General features: G+C 40.2%; 2 protein-coding genes and 1 pseudogene across 2 annotated transcripts in view; all 3 read left to right on the forward strand.

The window, feature by feature from the left end:
• LOC140923186 (uncharacterized) overlaps positions 1–20,737 on the forward strand; it is a 71,104-nt pseudogene that overhangs the window by 47,224 nt on the left and 3,143 nt on the right.
• On the forward strand, positions 3,789–7,850 carry LOC140923510 (tetratricopeptide repeat protein 28-like). The gene is made up of 2 exons (XM_073373592.1): positions 3,789–5,092; positions 6,087–7,850. The coding sequence occupies exon 1, from the start codon at positions 3,789–3,791 to the stop codon at positions 5,082–5,084; it is 1,296 nt and encodes a 431-aa protein (XP_073229693.1). The 3' UTR covers positions 5,085–5,092; positions 6,087–7,850.
• Positions 20,150–20,737, forward strand: part of LOC140923188 (uncharacterized) — a 77,552-nt gene continuing 76,964 nt past the window's right edge. Inside the window, exon 1 of the mRNA XM_073373266.1 lies at positions 20,150–20,522. The gene's annotated coding sequence lies outside the window, so the exon portion shown is untranslated. The remainder of the gene's footprint in view (positions 20,523–20,737) is intronic.

Consider the following 20,737-nt stretch of genomic DNA (forward strand, 5'->3'; position numbering starts at 1 on the left):
AACGTTTAATAAAATATTAACCTAAATAATCTGGAGCTAAGCCATTTACACATTTGAATACTAAAACTAAGTCATTAAATAGAACCTTCTCCGTAACATCGAACCATTTAAGAGATCTCCGTCCCTGGGAGATATGGTCAAACTTCTTTAAACCTAATACAACTCTGGCAGCAAAATTTTGTACCAACTGCAGTTTGTGTAGGTTACGGTTAGATGTGTTCCCCCATACTGAGAAACAATACTAAAGTTTACTGAAAACAAAGCTATTTATAAGTAATAAAAGGGTTTTCCTATCCAAAAGATGTTTAATTCTACCTATCTGTACCAACTGGCTCATGCAGCTAGAGACTGTTAGTAACATGTACATCGTAGGTGAGATATTGATCAATGTATACCCCGAGATCCTTGGCAACTGACACTGGTGAAATAGTTTTGTCCAACAGGGATAAGGAGATATGAGGTAGCCTCTTAATAAGTTGTGCTGAGCCAACAACCACTAATTTTGTCTTCTCTGGGTTTATGAGTAGAGAATTCTTTGCACACCATTTACTGATGTCCCTAAGATCTTGGTTTACGGTTGCAATAGCACTTGATGAGTCTGATACAGAAAATTTAAAGTGCAATTGGCTGTCAGCAACATATGCAGCGGGTTGGTTATGGGTAATAACACTGATTAAATCATTAATGTAAATAGTAAAAAGCATAGGGCCCAAGATCGAACCCTGAGGTACTCCATTTTTTACGGGTAACAATTTTGAGACTGAATCTTCGTATCGTACTCTTTGGTATCTACTTGATAGGTAGCTACTAAACCAGGAAATTACGGAAGCTTTGAGACCCAGGTTTCGTAATTTTCCTAACAATAGATTATGATTAAGGCTGTCAAAAGCTTTTGACATATCAATCAGTACTAGTAACGAGGCAGATTTTTCATCGATTGCTTTCAAAATGTTGTCTGTAACATTTATGAGGGCAGTTTCTGTCGAATGCATTTTTCTGTTGCCAAATTGATAAGTCGACAGTTTGTCATGCGTTGTCAAAAATTCCACAAACTGCTTGTGTGCCAGTCTCTCACTTACTTTCGATAGGATGGGTAACAATGAAATGGGCCTGTTGTTGGCTGGTTCCTCTGAGTTTCCTTCTTTGGGTACGGGTATCACCTCAGCAATTTTCCATGCTTTAGGAAAAGCAGCCATCTTAAATGAATTGTTCACCAATCTAGAAATCACAGGTGCGATGCTCTCACAACTGTCTTTCAGTAACTTGGATAAAAGAGAAAGAGCTAAAGCGAGTTATTGAAAACAAAGGAGACGAATTTCGTAGGAAGAAAAACACGAAAATTCAAAGCGGCGGTGAGAAAATGAGAAATGCTAGCGGCCAGCAAGGTGAAAATTAGCGGCAGTGAAATATAAAAGCGAACATGAACACAGGAAACAAAATATTAGGTAAGCACAAACGACAATTCCTCCATAAAAATAATGTGTAACTAGGAAGTTTGACGTTTTGGTCGTACAAAACAGCGTTGTAGTCGTGCAAAACAACGGCAAGGGAAAGACAAAAAAGCGTACTGCACGTGCAAATTTGTTTTTTGCCAATTGGAAGAAAAAGTGTGCTGCACGTGCAATTTGTCTTTTGGCTAATTAGATCTATTAGTCTTGAAGCCATTTTCATTGTCTTCCCCGTTTAGCATTACACTATTTAATTTTTTTTGTTTACACGTATTATTAATCAGAGCTTCGCTTTTAGCCCTGGCTAAATCTATATATTATTTAGGCAGACCTATACACAAGCTCGTTCTATTGTTGACTGCCGATGAAGTGTTCCAGGAGGATGCCTTTCACGAGGATATTATTGTCAATGAACATTGCAGTGAACACTTGATTTTGTTTGACCCATTTAACATTAGAACTGATAGTTTCTTGAACGTTTAGCCTTAGGGACTCATGTAGGTCTACTGTTTTGTCTTAACTGCATGACATGCAGTTGAGGAGCCATGTTACTACAGCAGTGCCGTAATAAAGAGTTATCAGTATTTATGATCAGCGGTTGTTTCCATTTTACTTAGGGTTCATGCTAGTTGCCGCCATGTTCTTGTTTATAACATGTTTGATTTAGGTTTACAATCCATGTAATCCTTCACTCATTCCGAGTAAGTTGTATATCTTGTATAATATCCCGTCGCCCAATTCATATCCATAAGGCTGGAGTTGCTGGGAGTTGCTTTGGTCTGTAGACGTCAATTTTTCGACTACTTTTGGCACCAAGGCAGAGCATGGTTTTGATTCAAAATTAATATATGGATGAGCGTTTTTAGAGTGTTTCCGTGAATCAAGTCCGCGCAATGACGAGTTTGTGAAGGTTTGAAGATGCTGATGTCTTCTTTTATTTCCTTAGCATTTTGTTGGAATTAAAGGGTTTTTTTTTTATTTTAACGACATAACCCGCTTAATACGGACACTTTCTATCGGCCCTTCAGTGTCCGTATTAACGAGATTTGATTGTAATGCAAAGAAGGGAAAATTGCCTCGACAATAGAATAAAACCAAAGAATATTTATACCTTTTTCAGGAAAGCTGAAAATGGCCAAGCCAGCAACAGACAGAATGCTGAGAGATATTATGCTGTCAACAACAAATATCTTCAACAACAAATATCCTCTGGAAAAAAAATGATATGTACTACAACTTACCATTAAAATGGCGGAGAAAGAACAAGTAGAGGTCTACTGTAGTTTACACAATGCCAACAAACATGGCAAAGAAGCAGAAAAGAAAAGAATGGAAGCAAAGGCGAATGGTATTATCGGCCACGAAAGTCTTGGAGATTTCCAGAAAGACATAGAATACCATGAACGACATCTCAAAAATTCGAAAGAAGTGGGAGATAAGGCAGAAGAAGGAAAAGCGTACTGTAATCTTGGCAACGCCTATTACAGGCTTGGAGATTTTCAGAAAGCCATAGAGTACCAAGAACGACACCTCAAATGTTCAAAAGAAGTAGGAAACAGGGCAGGAGAAGGAAAAGCGTACTGTAATCTTGGCAACGCCTATTACAATCTTGGATATTTCCAGAAAGCCATAGAGTACCATGAACGAGACCTCAGAATTTCGAAAGAACTGGGAGACAGGGTAGGAGAAGGAAGAGCGTTCAATAATCTTGGAATCAACTATCACAGCCTTGGAGATTTTCAGGAATCCATAGAGTACCATGAACGACACCTCAAAATTTCGAAGGAAGTGGGAGACAGGTCAGGCGAAGGAAAAGCGTACGGTAATCTCGGCAACGCCTATTACAGGCTTGGAGATTTCCAGAAAGCCAAAGAGTACCATGAACGACACCTCAAAATTGCCAAAGAAGTAGGAGACAGGACAGGAGAAGGAAAAGCGTACGGTAATCTCGGCAACGCCTATAACAGTCTTGGAGATTTTCAGAAAGCCGTAGAGTACCAAGAACGAGACCTCAAAATTGCCAAAGAAGTAGGTGACAGGGCAGGAGAAGGAAAAGCGTGCGGTAATCTTGGCAACGCCTATCACTATCTTGGAGATTTCCAGAAAGCCATAGTGTACCATGAACGAGACCTCAAATATTCGAAAGAAGTAGGAGACAGGGCAGGAGAAGCAACAGCGTATTGTAATCTGGGCAACGCCTATAAAAGTCAGGGAGATTTGCAGAAAGCCATTCACTATTATAAAAACAGTGTTATAGCCTTCGACTACATCAGAGGAAGTCTCATAACTAATGATGAATGGAAAATTGGCCTTGGGAGTACGTATGATAATGTTAATCTGATGCTATGGGTGCTGCAAGTTCTGCAAGGTAAAGTCGTCGAAGCACTTTTAACTGCCGATCATGGACGTGCACAAGCGTTAAATGATCTTCTGGAGTTCAAGTATGGTTTAAAAGGGTCACGTTCAGAACTAGGAACACTGTCTGCAACAACACCTGACATTCTAAGTTACCTACCATCAAATACAGCTTTCATAGGGATCAACAAAAAAGGAATAGTTCTCTGGGTGAACGAGAAAGGAAAAGAAATCAAAACCAGAGAAAGCGACATCAATATCTCCATTACAACCTATTTTCAGTCTCTACTGGAGACTACACGGCAAGAAATAGGAGTGAAAGCTAATGTTAACTGTGAGGATCGCTCATTAAGGAACCAAAGCGATAAAAAGTTAGCGGAAGAAAGATTTAGTAAGCCAAGGTCTTATTCCTCATGTTTTGAGAGAAAGTCATTACAAACATGGTATAATGTTGTTATAGACCCTATAAGAGACTTACTCGACGGCGATGAAGTTGTGATTGTTCCACAAGGACCACTGTGTTTGGCGCCTTATGCTGCTTTTATGGACTTGAAATCAAAGTACCTCTGCGAAACGTTTAGAATTCGTCTGCTCCCCTCGCTTTCTAATCTGCAATTGATCCAAAATTGTCCAGCAGATTGGCACAGTAAGACTGGCGTTCTTCTCGTCGGCGATCCGTGGGTACAGGAGGTAACGACGCTAGAGCAGTTAGAGTGGGCTGAAAAAGAAGTGCAGATGATTGGGGAAATACTTCAAACGGAACCTCTCGTTGGAAAGCAGGCAACAAAAGATGAAGTTTTGAAACGTATCTCCTCTGTTGCTTTGGTGCATATTGCTGCTCACGGTGAAATGGAAACAGGAGAAATTGCCTTGGCCCCAAACACAAAGCCTTCATCCGTGGATACAGCCAGGGAGGACTATCTCTTAACTATGAAGGATGTTTTAAAGGCGCAGATTAGGGCAAGACTTGTTGTACTCAGTTGCTGTCATAGTGCTTGCGGCGAGGTCAAATCTGAGGGCGTGGTCGGTATTGCACGGGCATTTTTGGGTGCTGGTGCTCGTTCTGTTCTGGTCTCCCTATGGGCGATTGACGACGAGGCTACGATGGAGTTCATGGAATTTTTCTACCGACAACTAGTCAATGGAAAAAGTGCCAGTGAGGCTCTGAATGAGGCCATGAAATCCATGAGAGAATCTGACCGCTTTAGTGCAGTGAAGTACTGGGCACCGTTTGTTCTCATTGGTGACGACGTGACGCTCGAGTTTGAGGGCATCAAATAAATAGAAAGGTACTTGGGGATGTATTTAAACCTGGGATCATATTACGTCCTTAAACAAATATTTTATAGGGCAACTAACTCAACCGGTGCCACTTAACATCAAGCTGCCAATCACAGGTCATGTCAGCAGTTAAAAAGGACTCTGTCTTTAGTACAAAAGTATTTTTTAGTCAGTCAAACACAAGAACATTTCTGCACATTACAAAGTGTCGAGGGCCCTGTTTGAGTTCGTTCCATTGTAACATTACAGTAGAACCTGCCGTAAGGGACCACCTAAAATGCCAATATTTGCCGGTCACTTACGAACGGTGATCGCTTAGGAGTGGTTCCAGGTATGGTGCTTTGGGTGGAAAAATGATTTTGGTATTTTTGATGAGTGGTCGGTTATGAGATGTAACAGAGGTCATACTCACCGACTGAAAGGTAGGAACCTACCAGAAATCCTCTAATAAGCCCCCCCAGAACTTATTTCTTTGAAGCATGTTTAAGGGGAGGTTAATAGAGAGGGGGTTATTTAATTAATCGAAGATTGTGGTATGACTATCGATTCTCTATTCCGAATAGAGACCGAAGCTAAAGTAGAAAAACTGAAGCATATGAAGTTGGAGGTCGCGCAGCCGAAGATCAAAAACAAATTTGAACTTCCAGGACGTGAATAAACCATACGGGATCAGTCCACGTGAGGTGTTACAATCGTGATTAATATATTACATCTACCATACGTCTGTTAGTTAAGAATAGGGGGAGGGGGCCTTAAAAGGAAATAATTTTCTTCCCTGAATTTGGGGGGGAGGGGCTTATTGGATAGGGGGGCTTCATAGAGGATTTACGGTATGAAAGAATCAATAATCTACAATAAGGCTTTTTGTGGAATGAAGTTATCAGTTTAAATATTATCCTTTTCTCTAACAGATTTAGAATATTGTACCTCGCCGGCTTAAATCACTATCCTTTCCTTTTACTAGCTTGCTAACGATTTTTTTTTGCTGTTTTTGTTGTATAGATACGAAGCGAATGCAGTGAAGCGGTTCCTATCTGAAGTTGAACTCAGTTCAGTTTTTTGTTTAACAAATACAAAGTGGAGCGTTTATCGCGTAGGAACTCCTTATCCCGAAGAGAAAATCAAGTGTACTTTTCGTAGATTGAATCAGAAGACTAGTCGTGTGCACACCTTGTGCGGTAGTAACTTGTTCAGTAGTCACCTGAGAAGGACATCAGGAATCAGTAGTCAATTCTTATTTTTATTATTATACCATATTTTACAGAGTCATTTTAGACGTGTCTATTGACAATATGATATAGTTTTTGATGCTTTTATTATAGTTACACAGTTGTAGTTTTTATTCTTTTGGCTGATCAGTTTACTCTTACTGTCTACAAAGGTCTCAATTCTAATTTTGTAGTCAAATTGCTTATTCAATCACTGGGTTAAATCACTAATTTTGTAGTTTTACATTTACTCGCTTTTAGTCATGCGTAGTACTGCTATTTCATAGGTTTGTTCGCGTGTGGTTTGTTTCAATATCAAGTATTCTTATTTCTATTGTTGGCACCTTTTATCTGCAAGTTGGTCGTAACTTTGCCGTTTACTGTACCCCTTTTTCCTGTCGCACTATTCATTAGTTTAACTGCGTATAAATACGACTGCTTAATTCAGTTTCTGCAGTTTTTCAACTCGGCTGGTTAGCTTTGCTATTTACCTGTGGAGCTTAGCTCCCCAGGAGATCTCGACCTCTGGTAATTTTTTACTGTTTGGCCAAATCAGTCACCCCTCTCCTTCACAACTTAGGTCTTTTGGTGTCGGCAATCGATACACAGCGAGGAACTCGGAGACAAACGATTTGGTTTCTTAGGACAGTGTAAGAACCTGGGAGACTTTGTTGGGCAATTGAAACAACCCCAGCCACAGGGTAAGGTTCTATACTAAATTAGTCATACGCATTCAAAGCAACATCTGGTCTTAACTGTGCTATCTCACGGCGTCTTTAGCCCTGTTGTGACACCGTGTGAACGGATGGCTCTACGCAAGTTTGCAAAAAAAAAAAAAAAAGGAATGCACATGAATTGACCTTACGAAGTGTCCTTTGCTCAAACGCTACAAATTCCAGTTAGCGTACTCTATTTTATTTGTTTATTTTATTGCTTTGTTAATTGGACCCCGAGGCCACTATATTCCGGCTAGTTCGGTTTATGCCGCGGTTCAGGCACAAAATCAAATACAAAATTTCAAAAACCAGAAAAACAAATATTAAAAAAAAATTCAAAACTAAACGCAAAATACAAGGTTCCAGTTTTATTCGCTGCGCTTTTGTTTTTTCTCTTTACGATAATTATCGTTTTAACTTCATTTTTTTTCTCTCCACTCAGCTGAGGACAGCTGAAACTTAAGGTGGAGGAATGTGAAAAGAGGATTTATTGTTATGAAGTTATTTTGTTTTCGCTGATAAAAATATGAAAAGCCAATGTAGAAATTCTTTATTCTTTAGTCTTAGCTTCTCCAAACCATAAACAACCTGTTGATATTTATTGAGCGTAAACGTATTTGTCAAGTCATGATTGTAGCAGCCTCCAAGCTGTAATCAACCTGTGAGGAACCGTTATCCACTTGTGTAACTTTTGGAAGTAATTAACGTTTCACTACAAGCTTCCATCTCCACCAGTAGTCTTTCAGAAATGATTTTGTATTCGGGTATTTTGACTCGTTGAGTTATGATGTAATCTGTATCGCATCATTAGCTTAGGTTTAAATACAAGTGCTTTGTGTGAATTTCTTCGGTTACGTCCTGGTTACGTCTTGGATTAAATCTCTACATTGGAGCCAAGTTCTGTGTACAATTGTTGTCTCAAGGGTATTCAACAGGCGAAAGGGATTCCGTGCCTTCTCGCATCCCGCGAGTGTCCCCAGGAAAAGGACTTTCCCAGAGAGCATTGTAGAGTTTTCACCGTCGTCCGTTTATCCTTTTGTGAAGGCAAAAACCTGTTGAAAAACCTGTTTTCACATTTGAATACTTCGTTTCTTTTCCCAACGAAAAATTCTAATGATCCAGATTTTTTATCTGACCTTAGATTTTAATAAAGAAACGCACTCTGAGTTTCTCCAGTTTAGCTAGCTCGGCTAGTTAGCTTTCTTATTTAGCTGTCAGCTCCTCAAAATGTCGTTGATGTCTGGTAAGTTTTTTACTTTGTGGACCTCTCAGTCACCCCTCCCTTCACAACTTAGTTCGTCGATCGTGTCGGCAACCGATATACAGTGTTGGTTTTCTAAGGCAATCAGGGGCGTTGCTACCAATTTGTTCCTTTTAAGCCCCAGTTGTAGAAGTCTTGAAAGAGCGGGGATCGGGGGAGGGGGTGAGGATAGTACATCATTTTCAAGGGAATTCTCTTGGGAATAAGCATTTAGAAATAGAAATACTTATTCCCAAGAGACTCGAATTGTTTGAGGTTGAATTCTAAAATATGGAAATTGGTCCATTCGTGTGGAGTGGTCAAACAGTCGTTTTCCCAGAGAGAGATGAGTAACTCAAAGGGATACTATTCTTAACGTTAAGGCAGAGTAGTTTTGGAAACTCTTTCGTACCTCCCACTTTGACAGAGTTTTGTGTCCGTCGTCCAACGAGTCACGTTGCAAACAAGGACGTTCGCGGGTAAAAATTGGAGATGTAATGTCAAATTCGTTTAAAAGTGACGCGGCCGGTGATGCGAATATCTAGTTTGCGCTACGACAACAGCCGACGAAGAAAGTGAAGTCCAAGAAAATGTGGTAAGTACATTAAATCGAAACATTTTGACTTGTGTAGTTTTAGTGGGATGGTTAAACATGTTCAGAGGAACATGAGCAGGGGAACGGAAAAATATATTGCCTCATTGTTCTGTTATTGTTATCAACTCTGATTGTTTCAACTCCCGCACCCCGCCCCTATTACAATCAAAGCCGCCACCAACGTTTCAGACAGTGAATAATACTGTGAGGGATTATTTAACAAATGATTCCCTTAAAAAGAACAAAAATAACCGAGAAAAGGGAAAATAATTGCTATAAATACACCGTCTTTAAAATATGAATAAATGAGAAAACCAGCACGTGCTCCAGAATTTTTTACAGCCATCACATGCATCAGGGGCACCCAATAGATCTGTTTCTAAAAAAATATATGTTCTTCAGGTCAATTTTTGCTGGATGAGAGTTTGGAAGAAGTGATATGTCCAAAGATGCAAAGTGTTGCTTGGAAAAATATAACTGTGGGTGTCTGTTGGGATTTGATGTGTAGAATATCTGGCATGAGTTTTTTTTGCCAGAAACTTCCCCACCCCCTGAAGGGATAAATTCGCCTTTTGGCCACACCCATGTTTCTATGCCCCCCTCTACCCCCCACTGAAGGTCTGAATTTTGTCCTGTGGCCTCACCCAAACCGGCCAGAAGTGGCTGGAGATACCCCTGCTGGGAAACTTCCCAGTAAGTCAGGTTCCAAGTTCTAGGTACACCTTGCTGGCTTGGAACTCTCCCATCAGTCTTGCTGGTAGTGAGGAACACATAAATTTTTCCCAGCAATCTCCCAATCGAAGTGACTACACACAGAGAGAGTCAAATAAAGGTAAAGGTACTGAAGTAAAGCAGTCCCCACCCCTGCCATTTTCTCAGGGAAACGCCCTGGGAACGAGGTTAAAGCGGGGACCCCCTCTCTGAGTCTTTTGTGAAGGGAAAAACCTGTCTCCACACTGGTGTTTAAGTGAAAAACATGTTTTCACATTTGGATACAACGTTTCTTTTCCTAACGAAAAATCCCAATGATCCGGACTTTTGATCTGATCTTGGATTTTAGTAAAGAAACGCTTAGTTAGAAATGTTTAGTTAGCTCGGCTAGTTAGCTTTCTTATTTAGCTGTCAGTAGAGCTTAATTAGCTCCCCAGTGTCTCGATCTCTGGTAATTTTTTACTGTGTGGCCCTCCCAGTCACCCCTCCCTTCACAACTTAGTTCTTCGTGTCGGCAACCGATATACAGTTTTGGTTTTCTAAAGGTGATGTTACACGAGACGATTTTAGCGCGACACAGCGTTGCAGCATTGTTGCGACGTTGTTTCGAATAGTTACAACATTGTTCCAACAGTTGCAACGCTGTGTTGCGCTAAAAATTGTCGTTGCGAATCGTCCCGTGTAACATCACCCAAGACAGTCAGGGGGGCTGCCACCTTTGTTTTCCTTTTAAGCCCGAGTTGTAGAAGTCTTGAAAGGGCGGGGGTCGGGGGAGGGGGTGAGGACATAAAAAAATCTGAATAGTACATCATTTTCAAGGGAAATTAACTTAATTAATTCTTTAGAATGGTTATTCTCAAGAGAGTCGCATTGTTTGAGGTTGAATTCTAAAACATGGGAAATTGTCAATTCGTGTGGAGTGGTCAAACAGTCGTTTTACCAGAAAGAGATGAGTAACTCAGAGGAATACTATTCTTAACGTTAAGGCAGAGTAGTTTTGGAAACTCTTTCGGACCTCCCATCGCAACAGAGTTTTGTGTCAGTTGTCCAACGAGTCAAACAAGGACGTTCGCAGGCAAACGTTGGAGGTGTAATGTCACATTCGTTTAAAAGTGACGCGGTGAGTCATGCGAATATCTAGTTTGTGCTATGACAACAGCCGCCGAAGATTTAGTGAAGTCCAAGAAAATGTGGTAAGTACACTAAATCGAAAAATTCTGACTTGTGTAGTTTTAGTAGGATGGTTAAACATGTTGAGCCGGGGAATATGAGCAGGGAATGAAAAAATATAGTCCATTGTTCTGTTATTGTTATCAGCTACCAATTGTTTCAGCCCCACACCCCGCCTTTGTTACAATCAAAGCCGCCACCAACTTTTCAGACAATGAATAATACCGTGTGGGATTATGTAACATATTCCCCTAAAAAGAACCGAGAAAACCGAGCAAAGGGAAAATAACTGCTGTAAATACACTGTCTTCAAAATGTAAATAAATAAGAAAACCAGAACGTGTTCTGGAATTTTTCACAGCCATAAAATGCATATGTTAGCATTTGTTTGGGCTATTTTACAGATCGAAAATATAGACAGATTTTCCTACCCTTTCATATACTTCAACTAGTGAAATCCCTTCTCTTTCAGATATACCTGAAGCCTGAAAAAAATTCCCCTTTCGGGAGGAGTCTTCCCGTACAGGCCATTATAGAAACCTTCACGTGCCTCTCCCCGCCCCCTCCCCCGGTGGCTTTCTCTGAAAAGAAACCTCGACGTTTAGGGAAGGTACGTTTTTTATTGGGAGGGGTGGGCCGGGGTGTTTTAGAATTTTTTTGGCGAAAAAAGTCGTGGCCCTCCCACTTCCTGGAATGGGTTAAACAAAAACATCTGACCCTCTCCCCTACCTATCCAAGACAAAAATAACCGGAAGTGAAAATAACAAAACTGGAAGTGTTACTGATAACCGCGTTCATCTACCACAAAGTAGTTAATTGCGTGCCCCCCCTCCCCCCCGCCCCGTGGCCTTCTCTGAAAAGAAAGCGCGACGTTTATACCTACCATAACGATATTCCGAAGATATTCCGACTCTTAATTCAACTTGTTTTTCAGTAACTGAAAAGAAGATTTGTGGAAGTGTAGGGTAAGGGTAATCATTGTATCCAAGGATGAGTCTGGCATATAGTATAGCTATCTGACTGATTCTGCAAACCACTGATAAAATAATGAGCGGGAAAATGTGTCAAACCTGAAAATACCCTGGGGGTTCGACTGAAGCACAGTCAACTCAGTCAACTTACGCCTTTGGACTAAAGCAAGAAATCTATCCCACGCATCAAGGACAATTTCTCACGCCTGGTTCACAACTCCGGACAAATTGTTCTTAACACATGATGACTTTGAGTCCTATTTTCTGTTCAAACGAAATCATATCGAGGCAAGCTAAAAGTGTCGTCTTATGTAGCTTCCAAAGTGCTCAAACGTCTTCGGGAACAGTCAGCGGACATTTAATTTTCGGCAACGATCGAAAGTCTTCGGAAATTCGTCGGAAATATTCGGAAGTCCCGGGACGTTTCCAAAAATCTCGGTCATGACAAGGTGAAAATCTCACGCATTTGACTTTGAAAAAGTTGGTAGGTATAATATTTGGATGTAGATCGTAAGAAGACCACGAAAAACCGTCTCTGAATCATCTCAGTAAAAACTTGCAATTGCCTTTGTAACGCAGCCATTCAGAGGCTGACTTGTCCCCAGTCGTCTCTAAGTTGTCTCTACTCATTAATTATTTACTAGGGAAGCGCTTGTTAAAGAGCCCATTCTAGTCTTCCACGCCGAATACTAATAATGAGAGACGACTGGGGACGAGTCAGATTCAGAGGAGCGTAAATTTGAGATGATAGGTCATTTACAACAGATGGTACATGACACACGTGGGTTTTCAAGAAAAATCATTAACGAAATAGGAAACGTAAGCGTCTTGCTGCTAAGATTACCCCTAAAAACGCACATTTGATCACTTTGTCTGATAAAAAGAGTGGAACAATGCTATTTGAGGCCTTAAAAATGGCTTTTGTAGAAAAAAGAGAACAATCAGGTCCTTTGTCAGTTGTCAGTAAAACTCAAGATAAATGTCAGTAGTCGGTTAAATTTTCGGCGGCTTGTTAGTTATCAGTTAAAATTTTGGCCATTCCAGTCAGTTCTCAGTTAACCCCATCCAGACCCCCTTTGTGTCTTTTTTTAGAGAAGTGACTACCTATATAGAGATTCAAATAAATGTACTGAAGCAAAGCATTCCCCGCCCCTCCCATTTTCTCAGGGAGACACCCTGGGAACCAGGTTAAAGCGGGGACTTCCTCCTTGAGTCCGTTGTAGGGCGGTGGCCGTTAAGAGACTAGGAACTATATTGCCGCCAGATCACAGAAAACTTCAAATCTCAGAGCCGGAACAAAGACATCCCTAGAGGGGGAGAGGTTGGGGCTTAAATTCTTCAACAGAAAGAAAACATTGGACCGTGATTTTACCAGCATTGTAGGAGATGCTCGTAAGATGTTTCACAGACTCTCAGCCAGCAACAAAACCAGATTTTTTTGTTTCCTCCTTACGCTGAACGTTAAAAATTTGCGCGATAACGACATTTGATTACAACTAGTGGAATCCTTCAGTAATTTGGAGTTACATTTATCTGAGGAACTGCTTACAGTGGAGCCAGCGCGCGCTACTAGCTAAAGCAACATAAAGCTTTAAAGCGTAACGCTAGAACCCATCCCCGTTCGCGTCACACATCTTCTTCTTCGGTTTTGATCAAACAGAACCATCAATGAGTTCCCACCCCGGGAATTACGCATAATTTTAGCTTTTCACATAGCGCTAATTTATTACACCCAGGATTTTAGGGTGTACGAGGGGACACGTGACCAGTCGATGCCAGGGCCTTTTCCCGCCCCACCGATCTTTTAAGGGAAAAGCCCTGGGGACGAGGTTGCAGATTTTTTTGTTTCCTCCTTACGCTGAACATTAAAAATTTGGGCGATAATGACATTTGATTACAGCTAGTGGAATCCTTCAGTAATTTGAGGTTACATTTATCTGAGGAACTGCTCCTAGTGAAGCCAGCGCGCGGTACTGGCTACCAAGCAATAGTTTAAAGTAGCATAAAGCTGTTTAGTGTAACGGAAGAACCCATCCTCGTCCCACATCTTCACCTCCGATTGTTTAAGATATCGATATTGATATATCAAACAGAACTATCAATGAGTTCCCACCCGGGGGAAGAAAAACTCCGAGCCGAGCTGTTTACTTACTGACAAGAGAGGATCCTCTCTTGCTTACTGATGAGCACGGAAAGCGAGAATTTGTCTAGTCTACGAAGCAAGCGACAAAAGGGTAGCCTATGAACAGGCTTTCTGTTTGGGGAAAGTGTGATCTGAAAAAATCACGAGGTTTTTTTCACCCTTTTCCCCAAATGGAGAGCCTGTTCAAAGGCTAACAAAAAGGGGCAAGGGATTGGGAGCAAGGGGGGAAGGGAGGGGAGGGTAATTTGATTTCATGGGATTAGTACAGGATTAAAACTGGTAAACTGCTTCGATCTCATGTAATGCGGAAATCTGTTAGTACCTTTATAAAATTATAGCGGATCAGTAGAAAATTGGGAGGAGTTGAGGGAAAACTATCTTTCGTAATACTACCACTAAAATTTGTCACAAGTCTGGTTGTCAAGCAAGTCTCAGAGGTAGGGTATATGACAGCACATCTGCGACCATAAAAATTCCATTTTACTTCAAATCACACACAAAATGCGAGTCTTGTTAAAGGTCACACAAGAGGCATGTCTGGCAGTGTAAGGAGAAAAACAGGAAGTCTATAAGATTAACGTCCTCACTGAAAGATTCCGTCAGTCTACAGAATTGGTTATAAGAGCTCTAGCTTGAGAGCCTTTTGTTATTTCTTTCGAGAAATATTAGTTGTATATTAGATTTAACGTGACTTCTCGTATTCCTGGTTGGCTGTTTTTTTCGAGCTATTTCTGGAAGCACTTAATTACGTCTGACTCACTTTTATCGACATAATTTGATCAAAGTGAAACTGAAAGCTAAATTACAGAGGAGAAAAATCCCTTAGGTTCAACTTTTTCGAGCTTGGTAGAAGGGTTGATTGTGGCTTGGTAAGTTTTGTGCAAGTCCTGTTATTTTGTGAAGGAAACTGCAATTGACTTTTAACTTGATTTTGTCTCTTACAAAAGTATAATTTCCTTGCAGACCCTTTAATTTCGTCGTGACAAATCAAGCGAGCCGATCAAGGCTACTTGAGAATTGGGAAGGTAGGCATTGCATTAGCTGAAGTTTCACTAGAAGTCCAAGGTTCCTTTATCTTAAAAATGCAATTGGTTCTTAATCTTCAGGGTTAAACTTTTGTCAAAGTATGTTAGTCCGTGTTGTCTATGAACTTTCAGATCGCAGAGGGTTTTTTCATGATCATGCAGGATTTCCTTTCCGCTCTTTCACTGATTTATTATGCATACATGATTATCATCCCGCTCTGTATACATTAAACCTCCATTGAGCGGCCAGTAATCAATGTCCCGAAATAATTGTAGTAAAGAATTGGAAATTAAACCTCGATTCAGCGGCCACCTCTATTATACACTTGAACCATAGAGCGGCCATCCTCCATTAAGCGGCCAGTAATCAGATCATCAGTAATCAGTGCCCCGAAAAATTCTCCAGCGCATAGCAATCATGGCTATTTTATCGTCGGTCACATCCTTATTAAATAGCCAAACTTCGAATAAACACTTCGAACTTACAAGGGACATATTCAAAAACAATATATTATCTGCCACCGATTCCTAACGACCTCACTCAGTTACCAGAGGAAAATCAAGTTGAGGGAAAACTATCTTTTGTAATACTACCACTGAAATTTGTCACCAGTCCGGTTGTCAGGAAAGTCTCAGGGCAGGGTAGGGAATATGACAGCACATCTGCGACAATAAAAATTTCACTTTACTTCAAATCACACACAAAATGCGAGTCTTGTTAAAGGTCACACAAGAGGCATATCCGGCAACGTAAGTAGAAAAACAGGAAGTCTAAGACCAACTTTCTCATTAAGATTCCATCAGTCTACATGAACAGAATTTGTCAGGAGCACCCAACGACGGTTTTCTCCTAAATGCATTGAAAACACTTTTTAGGCCATCCGCAGTACTTTTAGATCTGTAGAAATACATTCTTATCGGCGCTAGTTGATATTTGTTCAGTCATCCTAGGGCAACTTGAATCTTTTCGGAATTACCAGGGCTTCAGTATTATATTTTCCCGAAAATGTTTAGAGGCAATTTTAAGTTTTACGAAGGTGAGAATTTTTCTGATTCCTCTTTCCATCGCATTTTCGAATCCACTCCTATTACAGTGGAGCCAGCGCGCGCTACTGGCTACCAAGCAATACTTTAAGGCAACATAAAGCTTTAAAGCGTAACGCTAGACCCCATCCCCGTTCTCTTCACACATCTTCTTCGGTTTTGATCAAACAGAACCATCAATCAGTTCCCACCCCGGGGGTAGAAAAACCCCGAGCTGTTTACTTAGTGATGAACACGGAAAGTGAAAATTTGTCTGACTGCGTAGCAAGCGTGAACAGGGGTTAGGGATTGGAAGGAGGGAGGGAGGGGTGGGGAATTTCATACCAGGGGATTAGTAGACGATTGAAACAAACTACCTCAATCTCACTTAATGCGGAAATCGTAATACATTGATAAAATTAAAGCGGACATAGAAAATTGGAAGAACCTGGAAGGAAGACTATCTTTCGTGCGGAATTACGACTGAAATTTGTCACCAGTCCGGTTGTCAATCAAGTTCCAGGGGTAGGCCCTATGACAGCACAACTGCGACAATTGAAATTCCAGTCTTATTTTTTTCACCTCAAATCAAACACAAAGTGTATTTGAGCCTCGTTAGAAGATTAGAAGGTCACTCATCACAAAGCATATCCAGCAGTATTCGGAGAAAAAACAGGAAGTTTCAGACCAACTGTTCGGAAGTCAGCCAAACGCGGTCATTGCACGCGTGCTGAACAAGAATGTTGTATCATGACAGACTAAACTCCCAAAGCACAAAGTTAGCCAAAACGCTAAAAATCTTCAATGTTTACTCAAGTTTGGGCTTATAGAACATAATGTCACAGTTTTTCAATGATCACGAAATTCAGAATTCGGGTAGTCAGTTAATCGTTAATCAATTGTGGCCCTGAAAAGATTTGAAGGAAAAAAAACTACGAATTTTTAAGAAAATGCTTTTTTCGTGAGAAGGACTCTTAAACGCTGACAAAAGTCAACAACTAGCTAAAACTATAATTTGTATATGTTTGCATTGCTCGAAATCGCGCGCATTTACAAGGCCCTAAAGTTTTTTGCTGACTTGCACGGACCCATCTGTTATAAAGATCCCCAAAATAAAGGGATAAATCTCATAGTTTATTAGATATTATCGAGTAAAGTTGGCTCTTCATTTTCGCATAAAAATTATGACCTAAATTTGGAAACCGCTGAATTTCTCGCATTGGGTCTTTGCGATTTTGGTGAAAGTCTGTTCAACGCAAGGCACTAATACGCACTATATGTAGCCGAGAGATTTTCACGAAAAAATACCGGCAACAGCAGAATTTCGACTCAGACCCCAAATAGGTGTGGCACTATAACCACGTGACATTTACTCTGATGGCCAAAAATTTTGCTATGTTGTAGATTGATCTATATGTTATCCATGCTATATGTTAGACTCACGATCAAAGTAAAGGTGGGATACCACAGAGCTTCAAAGTAGGATGGTACCCTCACAAAATAACTGGGTCGAGTCACCTTAAGTTTCCTTTTTCCCGCCGAAACTGACGTTCTTGTTCCAGTCTTTTCCCAGTCAACAGACGTCGTCGTCGTGAAATTCGTCGTGGTTCTTAACTTCCCTATTACCGGTTCTTCGTCGCTAGAGTTGCTATTGTCGTACCTCCGAAAGAAATTATAAGAAATTGTTGACCCTTTCGTCGGGACAAATCAAGCGAACTATCAAAACTACTTGGGAATTTCTAACTAAGGTAGGCATTGCATTAGCTGAAGCTACACTATAACTCCAAGGTTTACCGTAAAAATGCAAACGGAGCTCTACGCGCACGAGCGTAGCCCCGTACCTAATATAAAAAAAATCTGGTAATCTTCTTACCCCAGCTGTTAGCCGAGAAATTTTGGTAATCACGTAACCGTACGCTCGCCTTTCCCACAGACATACCAATGTGAAATAACTGAATCAACAGGTAATATATAGATTTACCCAGGGCTAAAAGAGAAGCTTTGGTTAATAATACTTATAAATAAAAAAAATTAAATCGTGTCAGTAATGTTCAACGGGGAAGGCAATGAAAATGGCATCAAGATCAATAGATCTAACAAGCATCGCCAAAACGTGATTTTTACTGTGCTGCCAATTTAATTTTCCAGGGGGAGTGGGTGGCTGCACACTTAGGTCACCAGGCATGTCGCTGAACATTGCGTGACGTAGCATCTCATGTGAGAGTTAAACAGTTACTCATTTGAACATTGTACCCTTTTGGAAGACTTTCGTAACAAGAAAAATGAGTACCATTTTTACGTCGGGGCTGTATAGTACCTTTTCAAATACCACCATTATGAATAAAAATAAGGAAGTGAGCCATTCTAACCGGGAGACAATAAGCGTCATTTTCACGCACCCCTCCCTCAATCTCTCTGCTCTCCAAAATATTGCTGGTTTTCAGTGTCACGCCATTCAAAATAGATCAAAATAAAAATCAAAACCGTTCAATAGATAAAGTCCAGAATCTGCGAAATGAAAGGAGGTACATATACAAAGACCCTCGCCAAGATTCAGGTCAGAGGAATATTTCGCATACGAGATATCCGAAGAAATGTTTTACCCGGCAAACTTATAGAGATTTGTATGGAGACGCCATGCTGGTACTCACCTGGATGAGCTCCAACATGGCGGACGGAAACCAACAGAAACATCTGTTACCGAGTTTTGCTACAAAAGCGTGAATCTATTCTTCGAGAAACTCATAAACATTAAAGTAATATTTTTTCTAATACATGAACTGTTTAGATAGCAAAATTTCCTGAAATAAGTCATTTATTTATTATAACCTACATGACAGCTCTCTTGGCCGCGTCATGTAAATGCCGCGCCACGCAAAAGCTTACTGAAATTCAAGCGTACTCTATCACAAAACCAAGAACCCTTTTGAAGCGAAAATTTGTATGAAAATCAGTTTTCAGCTGCTGTAATGCATCGTGAAAGTAAAATCTTGGTAGGATCAATAGTTTTTTAGTTTGAATTTTAGTGACGTCATGTGAAAACCAACAATAGTGTGACTAATTTGACCTAACCAGAAATTCCAAAAACTATTGTCGTTACGGGTCAAAACGGCTGTTAATAACAAGCAGTAAATTTCTCAATTCTGGTTCTTAAGACTAACAAAGCAAATTAAATTTAAGTTTTGGTTTTGTCTGATATTGCGTTATAAAGCCTCTCTAGCTGTCCTAGTGAATATATATAATATTTTTTTGACGCAGTGATAAACAATGAGCACATTCCCCAAGACATTCCTTTCCTGTAAGGAATGCGGACTATTCATACGCAAAGCAAGAATCACAATAACATAAAAAGAGACATTGGCCGTCACATCTACTTTATGGAAGATAATTTATTGTATGCAATTTCTAAGTTACGTCATGTGTTGTTCAATGTTCTTCGTACATGTCGTATATTCTAAGTAGCATAGTGCACACAGCGAGCATAGATCAGAGAATGCGTCAAGTGGTCGCTTTCAAGAGCTCAAAAATAATGGAAAATCATTAAACTTTCAGGCCCAAAAAGTGGTCGCGATCGCTTACAAGAGGTGGTCGTTTACTAGAGGTTCCAACTGTAAGGCTTTGACTGGGAAAGTTTTGGTGCATGAGTTTTGGATTGGCGATCTCTTATGGGAGGTGGTCCCACATGGAGGTTCGACTGTACCATCAACTGACGTAATACAACTCACTTTGACTCTGCAGATGATTACCGCGCGTCAGTCAATGTCAATGCAACAGTCCTATTTAGTACTACGTCAGCCCTCGGACGATCATGCTCATCCTACTTATAGATCTACTTAAGAAAATAGGAGGGAAAAAAGGAAAACTCCTCAGGTTTTTACACCGAGTTGACCTTGAGCTGGAACCAGCTGTGGCTCTATTACAGTTTTTTGAAAACCCACAAGCTTAAAATACCTGTAACTTTCTCAGTGTTTTGGTGGTCTTTTCAGTTGCTAAACACTTGTATTCCGCTACCCAGAGATGTTAACCCTTAGAAATAAGTTCACTCTCCCAAATTTGAGTTTTCTGAACTGATGTTTCCGCTGGCCCGGTTTGTAGTTTGTTGACAACAGATTGATTTTTTCAGTGGAAGGTAGATGAATGTACAATGAGTAGGCAGACAATTTTTATTATGTAAACACCAATAAAAAACCAAATGGGCTTTCGCGCAAAAACTTGATATCTTCACATGTGAAAATAACATGTTATCTTCACATGTGAAAATGTCATCGTTGCTATAGCTTCATAATAAACCGCACATTTGAGACCAAAAAACTATTTATAAGTAAAATGGTTGGTATTTCATTGGTGTTTATATAATAAATAGAACATTACATGGTCGCTTGGAGATACGAAATTTCTCTTCTCTTTTAACACTCGAAGAGAATTTTCCCATCTCCGCGCGGCCATATAATATCCTCAATATATACACCATGTTTAAACAATGGTAAATCTGTTTCTTTGTTGTTGTTTTTGTTTTTTTTAATTTCGATCATTATCACCAAACGAATGTTAATATTTTCGTTTTTTAGAGACGACCCCAGTCCATCAAGTCATATTATACAACGATGAAAAACTCGTAGAAGGATCCCTTTTTGAGGCAAATCGAATGCGACTGTGATCGACAAAAACGAATAGTAAAGGAGCTAATAAATAAGCTTTTACTCCAGCTTTTAATTTTACTTTTCAGACCCTCCTCGTTATCGTAGATAAAGAGACTGATAGTATCAGTAGAAAAAAGAAACCACGATATGTGGCTGAGCTGAAAGAGCAAAGCCAGCAAAAAAAATATGACAACCACAGCTATTAATGGTA

The sequence above is a fragment of the Porites lutea genome, chromosome 13 (assembly GCF_958299795.1).
Source record: "Porites lutea chromosome 13, jaPorLute2.1, whole genome shotgun sequence".
NCBI lineage: Eukaryota > Metazoa > Cnidaria > Anthozoa > Scleractinia > Poritidae > Porites > Porites lutea.

What these genes read in the sequence shown, in the direction of transcription:
- LOC140923510 (XM_073373592.1), top strand. Translation starts at nt 3,789, where the DNA reads ATGCTATGGGTGCTGCAAGTTCTGCAAGGTAAAGTCGTCGAAGCACTT.